This window comes from Hippocampus comes, unplaced genomic scaffold (assembly GCF_001891065.2).
Source record: "Hippocampus comes isolate QL1 unplaced genomic scaffold, H_comes_QL1_v1.1 scaffold1, whole genome shotgun sequence".
Lineage (NCBI taxonomy): Eukaryota > Metazoa > Chordata > Actinopteri > Syngnathiformes > Syngnathidae > Hippocampus > Hippocampus comes.
Window position 1 is genome coordinate 135,861 of NW_017805010.1, and position 7,597 is coordinate 143,457.

Below are 7,597 nucleotides of genomic sequence, written 5' to 3' on the forward strand. Positions count from 1 at the left end.
GTGTCACCAGCCTTCCCTGCCAGACACACACACACACACACACACACACACACACACACACACACACACACACACACACACACACACACACACGAGTACAAGGACGTCTGTCACTCAGCATTCCCACCATTAGAATTGTTCTATTTTTGTTGTACAAAAATAAAACCCATAGCATGTCCATAACTAACCCGGCAGCGTCTGTTGTGACGAATGCGTCACAGAACGTGCAGCACGCAGCTTTTCTCACCTGACGGATACAGTCGATGGTGCAGTCTTGAGGTCTGATGGTCCCTGTCGAATTAACGGGAAACTGGAGAAGCCGAACGGATACAAAAAGTTGACATAAAATCAGGACTGCCCTCCACATTCTGAAGTCACCACCATACAAACTTTTTAACGCCACGTACGACCGAAATGAAGCACTGAGAGGAGGTGAGAGAGCGAAGCGAAGTGTTCTTTCAGTGTTTTGAGTGAGAAGGGATTCAGGAAGTAAAAATCAGTGCAGCCAGGCCCACATGGTGCCTCAAGGTTGTCGGGTGGGTGGGGAAGTGGGCGTGTGTGGCATGATCGCATGAGCGTGTCAAAACAAATCCACGGCTGACTCAAGACCCATTATGCATTGTTATCCTGCAATTACAGCCAAAAAGAACCAGGAACCTCCAAGTGTCATGACAGGTACAATTTAATAAGCAATATTTACACTGAGAAAAGCAGGTTTACATGGGAGGTAATGAATGTTTGAGGGTTTTTTTAAGCATCACAGGGAGAGAGTCCAACTGTAGAAGGGCGCGGCAGAGTTACGCTTGAAGACAGGAAAAGTTCACTGAGCTTCACCGGATCTGGAAAAAGACAACAAAGGGAATCCCCGACTTACGAAATAATAATCATAATAATAAATTCGACAAAATTATAAAATAAAAAAATCTGATCTAGGTCGCATATGTTAAAAAAAATTCAATCAGTTGGATTTGCCTGCAGTGTGAACCTAGACTTAGTTCACCTGTAAAGGTTTTAGCGTATCTTAGGCTCCTCTTGAAATGTCACTCGAAAGCTCAATTTCAGTAACTTTGAGTGAGAACTGTGTATGTACCGTAATCATTTCTTTTCACACTTGTGACAATTCAACTTGTTGACAATTCATATGCGTCGTGTCCATCACCCTGCAATATGTTTGAATGATATCATCCGTGGCTACATTTATTTTTACACTTGCATGAAAGCTACGACTGTTAACCCATGACTGAAAACATTCCCTGTGCAATTTGTAAAGGTGTACTAACTCGAGCTTACTTGTGCAAAGGCAGACTTTTTTTTTTTTCAAATGCTGCAGAACTTTACGGCTATTCAAAATGTACACGCGGGCAGATGATTTGCTTTTTGGCGAGTGGGAGGGGTTCCGGGCACAACGAGTGAGGTTGACCAACATGCAAGCTCTGAGCCAGACATACTGTATAGCAGATGCAAATTCGAAATGACGCTCAAGGACCTGCGGAAGAAAACCAAAGCTCACCGTGTACTTGTCCCATTTCTTCTCAGGGTCGTACGGCTCCCAACGGCTGGCGGGGAAGATGTGCTTGTTCTTCTCGTACCAGCTCCTCAGCACGACTTTACCTGCGTGAGACTTATGGACAGAGAGAGCACAATTGCACGAAGGTTGATTTGGAAAGGTCTCTTTTTAAGACTGGGATGCTCTGAGGTTCCATTTAGATGGACTCATAGCCCAAAAAAAAAAAAAACGCTATTAGCCACCCAATAGATTTCTTACTGGAAAGAATCTTACATAGCAAAGATTATATTTGATGGCTAATATCTTCATTTTGCCGTGTCTACTGCAGACCACAAACTCTCAAAACAACCCAGGAACTTCATTCAAGTTTTTCAATGACCCGTTTTGTGCACCGAGCTCAAATAGAAACAATTTCCGGTACATTACAACCTGCTCACGATGGTCTTTACCTCATCTTTCTCGACAGTGGCATCATTGACCAGACGGATGTCATCGTGGACGTCAAAGCTGAAGAGAGGACCTGTTGGGGTAGGAACAAATAAGTCTACTAAATAAGGGCAGACAGTATACCTATGTGCTTTAATCTTTACGATGTTGGGGGCGGGGTCATTAGAGTCGTAAATGTAGGCGCACGGAAAACGCAAGCTTAAATTGTGTCTTTTCTTCGGTGCAGGAGTGAATGTGTGTGTGAGATGCAGGCAAGCGATGAAAAGAGGATTAGGAAGGTTCATCAGAAGAAGAAAATGTGCTATGAAACAAGAAAATAGAAGTCGACAGGGAATTTAAAAAATGTTGTCGATATTTGTTAAGAGGCTTCATAGATGCAAACAGTGGATCAAGGAGACTGCCACAACACCAAATGCACTTCTATTCACAATAAACCCACCGCACGCAACGTGATGAGCGCTTGGGCAGGAGAACGAGACCCAATACGAGAGCTAAATCTAAAGTCCTGCCCTTCGCAAAGACTGCTTACCTGATTTGCCCCTGGCTTTGGTCACAATGAAATCATAAAAGCTGTGATGCTAAATGTGACAGAAAGGGGGGTGGGCGTTAGAATTCCAAAGTCCTTTTTTAAGAAGCCATTTCATGTGTTGTAAACTAATGAAGGGAGCAATTTAGGCCACTTACATGCGGGATGATCAAATCTTCTTTAATATACATCAGCTGCTCAACTCCAGCAGACCTGCACAGAGAACAAGGCCTCCTTCTATTGAGCAAATGTCCAATCGCCCTGGAATCACCCGGCATCTCAACAATTTTTGGAAAATAATCTAATTGCGATTGTTTATTTCAATCCGCCCCCTCGATAATGCCATTACGATTTAATGTGGTTATTTTGTTCTGGTGTATTTTGGAAAAACTGCAGCCGCATTACAATAATTAGTGTCAGACTTATGATAGATAAATGTTTTGGTTTTACAGGTTAGGCTTACCTTCAAACGAAGGCAAATGAACGACATAGACTTATTTAGCTACTTTTGCTAACTGACTAAACATGTTAGCTTGCAGTCTTTGAGGTGTTCGCGACCGCAACTTCACAACATTTGACCAAACAAGTGTGGCGTGAATCTAAATCGGTCTGGTAAATCATAAATCAGGTTACAACAAAAACGGAAACAATTCTGTGGCTTTATTATTTCAGCTTTTCATGTTTCGCGGAAAATGTTAGCGTGGACTGCAATTCTTAAGGACTAATCTTACCAAATCACTAAATAAATACATATATTATATGTTTAAATAAAATGACAAGCATTCTGACTGACCAAAATGCCTTTGTGATTATGAAACTTGAATTCTATCCAACTGCAGTGTTCATTTGAATTCCATTACCAGTAATTGTTCAGCCCTACTGAAGACTGAGTCACTCATGCTTCTGATTTCCTGAAGCTAATCATAATCATGCAGCGTTGCTTCATCATCTCGTCATCATGATAAGTCGGTGAAAACTGAGACAAACAGTTGAAGAGCTGCCAGCCGCCACCGTCGTTGACAAATTCGTTTCAGTTGTCAAAAAGCAAGTCATGACCCCTTACACGAACCCCTACAAACCAAACGAGGTCATCTCCTCCTCTGACCTGAGCTCACTGAAGTCCTTCCTTAGGACTTCCAGGGCCCTCTGCAGAAAGTTCTGGATCGTGTTTCCCTTCTTCATCTGAATCGGAAATAAAACACGACGAGAGCATGAGAGCGACGAATAGAGGAAAGCTTTGGCAGAGCTCTTCAGCGCGGCCAGTGTGCCACACCTTGACGGTCTTGCGATGGCCAGATCCATCCCAGTAACTGAAGGTAATCTCGATCTCCTCGCCTGAGCGATAAAAACATACATATGTGCAAACACTTTATTGGGACAAAACTGACCTTAAATGAGCCAAAAAGTCGATGAGAGCGTTTGGTGCATTTGGAAAACACACTCTTGATCTTCTCTTGCTTGAGCTCCCACTCCTGTCTGAGCTCTTCTCTGAGACGATTCTCTTCCTCCTGAACACCAAAAAAATGAATCAGAATTCATTAAAAGAGAACATTGTGGGGTTAAGGACCTTTTTTTTGCACAACGCTTTAATGATAATAGAATCATTTAAACAAAGTCGGACACGGATAAATACAAATATGTAAACACTGTTTCCACCCATCTCTGCAGGTGTTCATGTTTTCAAATGATCACGTCTGTAAAATGTCTCGTAAATTACAATGCCACATCACTGGTGAGAACAGGGCATGCGGGATCATTCTTGGGCATCTTGGGGGTATCTGGTGCCCACTGGAGCCATGTTGACAACCCGTATGCACTCATCTGTAACCCCGACACATTCACATACGATATCTTGTCGCAGCAGTGCTGCAGCTTGACGGACTTTGTCAAATAGCCGTCGATGTTTCTTTGATTTTATGTTTCTACAATCATGTCTGGAGACCCAAATAACGTGTGTCCAATTCCATTCAATCGCTGGTGAATGTTGAAATGTTTAGCAACTTCAGATTGCCACTCTTTGTTTCTCTGTAGCCAGTGTGAGCTGATGGCAATGCTGCATGAGATCATTGTACTTGTTTCTCAGTGGAAAAATGGGAGGTGTCTAAGGTGTGGCTCCTTTTGTTTTGAGGAATTGTTTTCCTTCAAAACGAAAGAACAACAAACAAGAAAATCTTTCCAGATGAACTACAATATGTGTCCTGTGTGCAATATAAGCCTCAGTTCCACACTCCCTCTACTACTACCACTACTGCTGCTGTTGTTGTGTGTTGTTGTTGAGTTTTGTATTTATTAACCTGTTATTTTATTTTCTTACTAAATGCACTAAGGAGTGGCACCCAAATTTCGTTGTATGACATACAATGACAAAAAAGGCGATTCTGATTCTGATTCTGATACATCACCAACGAATGTGGAATAACTGAAGCATACTTCTCGGTCGCGATCAGGAAGGAAACTTGTGTCCACATCAGGATTTTTCCCAAGCTTCTTCTTCTTTACGGGGACATCTAGAAGAGAAGAGATGCCCGTCTTTATATACAAGAAGAGTTGTGTATGACAGGAAAAGAATGAAGACACACTTCTTCTATGAAAGCAAAAAAGATGTTTCTATTCGGGCTGCAGCTATCAAATTCGATTAGAATTGAGTATTCAAATGAAAATGCCATCAATTACTCAAGAGGAAAAATGCTTTTTCCTGATTAAACAATCCCAATCATATTCATAATGGAAATGACAGGCCCGTTAAATAGACCAAGCAATTGGCTTGTATTTCTGCAAAAGCTACAGGTATAGTATTTATGACAACTCGAACTGTTGGCTCCAACACAAACGTGTGCGTTCGGGAAAAAAGACAAGACATTTAAAACAAGTTTTCTGCTACTTCTAGTATCTAGTAGTGGTGCAACGGACAAAAAAATTCAACAGTTCAGATTGGATCACGGATTTGAGTCAAAAACAAGATAAATAGAACTTTGTCTTTATTCATTTTGTAAAACACTTTTGCCTATAAAAAAAAATATTAACTCATAGTGTCAAAAATGCCCGTTTAGATTTTACAAACACAACTTTAAGTGTCATTTGCAATATGGGGCAGGATACTTTATTTCTTACATTGACGTGAATGGAAAACAAGATCTAAAAGGGCAATTTAAGAAATGAAAACAAAATAAGAAATGAAAGAAAGCAAAGCAACAGCCGCCGGACTACTTCCTGTTGCAAGCCTGGCACACGTTGCTACTAGCTACCTTGTGGCCGCAAACGCTGGAGATTTGTCCCTTTTCATACAATGATGGCGTCATTAATTAGTGATGTCTTTATGTCCTTGGTTAACAACTGAACATTATTTTGGTCTTCTGTTGTGTTGATGTTGGTAACAAGTATGTAATGGCAATAAAAATTGTGACAAGGCAAGCCAAAATGTTGAAAAGATGAGTCAAGCTTGGGTCAATTTCAAAATAAACGTCACAACAAAGTTAATGTGTTGGCATCAATGTATCATTTGGTAAGTTTTTATTTTGAAGTTAGCCTTGTCATTTGACAGCGTGTTACATTAGGCCAAACAAAAAAAGATAGTGTGTTTCCGGTAACATGAAATTTCAGCATAGGGTCGGTAGGTCGGACAAAGTTTTTTTTTTTTTTTCCCCATCAAAAATGTAAACAAAATAACCATAAAACATAAAACAAGAAGACACTGAACCCGCTGCTATCTATTTAGTTTTCTCCCCGCTGCGGACTCGGGGGTCCGGGCGCGCCGCTGCCTCCGCCGCCGTCCTCCTCCGCCCTCGGTTTTTACTCGGCCCGTGGTGTTCATCAAATAGTTTTTTCGATACATCAATGGATGCTATTTTCTTAACATTACGGTGCGAGCATGCGACTGTAACACAGAAAACGCGGTTGAAACTGTCGTCGGAGATCGCGGCCGCCGCCATGTTTCAATGTTGTTGACAGACGACAGGGCAAACGACGCTTGCGCTCAACGTGAATATCGCGAGAGTTTGCACCGATGTAAACCCTCTACACAAAAATGTAGAGGGTTGTTTGAAAAAAATGCCGACCGTAAAGTTTTTTTTCGACGTAGAAATTCTCGGTCGGTCGGGTTACCGGAAACACACTACTTTTTTTTCTACGCCTTATGTTAACAGCTTCCTTGACATGTCTACATGACGGTGCACACATCAAATAACCTGTTACCCGAAACAAAAACAAAAAAAGTCCTCTTTTTTTTAAGGTACCCGAGTTACTCGAGGACACGTTTCACCTCGAGCAGCTACTTGTGGGGGGGATAGGGAAGGGTGCCTATGTCCATAGTCACATTAGTCTGGGTGGAAAAATGATTAAATTATTGAGAAATAAAGTTCTGAAATCAATGACCTGGTAAAAAGAGCGCCTTTCTATGTGATTCCATAACTTTTGAATGGCTGTCTATATGAACTCTTGTGTGCTTTCAATTTCATGAAATTGTCTGGGTGACCACAAACATTCAAACGGTGGTGTACCTAATGTTTTGGCCGGTGACGATTTGGCTAGCTCTCATGACTGCGAAAATCCTGGACCAGATTCACGGAATTCTAACCAATGATTTTAATGTAACATACAGTATACATAATATGGCAGACAGACCTAGGACCTGATCCAAAGCACTGTAACAATTCTTAAGTTAGAACTCACATTCCTGCTCTTCTTCTTCGTCGTCGTCGTCTTCTTCCTCTTCCTTTTCGTCCTCCTCCTCTTCATCCTCACCATCATCTTCAGGATTAAACGATAAACTGGCAATCTTCCTTTTCTGTTCTTCTTTCCTCTTTTTTTCCTTCTGCTTCTCGAGCTTGCTGCAAAGTGATAAGATCGTGATGAACAATTTGACAAACACCACGCAAAGAACGAATGGATGTGGGATCATTGCTGCATCATGAATACACAGCACAAGAGTTTTAACTCACAGCTGGAGCTCTTTGGATTGCTCCTTCTTTGCCAGCTGCTTCTCGCGCTCCTTCACAAGAGCCTCCTGCTTGGCTTTCATATCATTCAATGTCACCAGACCTAATCAAGACATTAGACATGACAAAAAACAGGTCCGTTTTAGTCTTTACAGTATATTGTTTTAAAACTTAATCCGCCAC

At 41.6% G+C, this 7,597-nt stretch overlaps 2 protein-coding genes across 3 annotated transcripts in view; both read right to left on the minus strand.

Moving 5' to 3' along the window:
- LOC109511767 (interleukin-17 receptor D) overlaps positions 1-485 on the minus strand; it is an 8,482-nt gene extending 7,997 nt beyond the window's left edge. For both annotated transcript variants that reach the window (XM_019863055.1, XM_019863054.1), the window contains exon 1: positions 248-485. In XM_019863055.1, coding sequence (XP_019718614.1) covers positions 248-367 — 120 coding nt within the window. In that variant the 5' untranslated portion in view covers positions 368-485. The remainder of the gene's footprint in view (positions 1-247) is intronic.
- A 179-nt stretch (positions 486-664) lies between these two features.
- The window catches only part of fam50a (family with sequence similarity 50 member A), a 7,578-nt gene continuing 645 nt past the window's right edge, over positions 665-7,597 (minus strand). Inside the window, exons 3-13 of the mRNA XM_019863056.1 lie at positions 7,418-7,517; positions 7,149-7,306; positions 4,911-4,987; positions 3,922-3,988; positions 3,754-3,815; positions 3,586-3,662; positions 2,639-2,693; positions 2,484-2,532; positions 1,957-2,027; positions 1,511-1,621; positions 665-839 (exon numbers count right to left, since the gene is read on the minus strand). Of these exons, the coding sequence (XP_019718615.1) occupies positions 831-839; positions 1,511-1,621; positions 1,957-2,027; positions 2,484-2,532; positions 2,639-2,693; positions 3,586-3,662; positions 3,754-3,815; positions 3,922-3,988; positions 4,911-4,987; positions 7,149-7,306; positions 7,418-7,517 (836 nt within the window). The 3' untranslated portion in view covers positions 665-830. The remainder of the gene's footprint in view (positions 840-1,510; positions 1,622-1,956; positions 2,028-2,483; positions 2,533-2,638; positions 2,694-3,585; positions 3,663-3,753; positions 3,816-3,921; positions 3,989-4,910; positions 4,988-7,148; positions 7,307-7,417; positions 7,518-7,597) is intronic.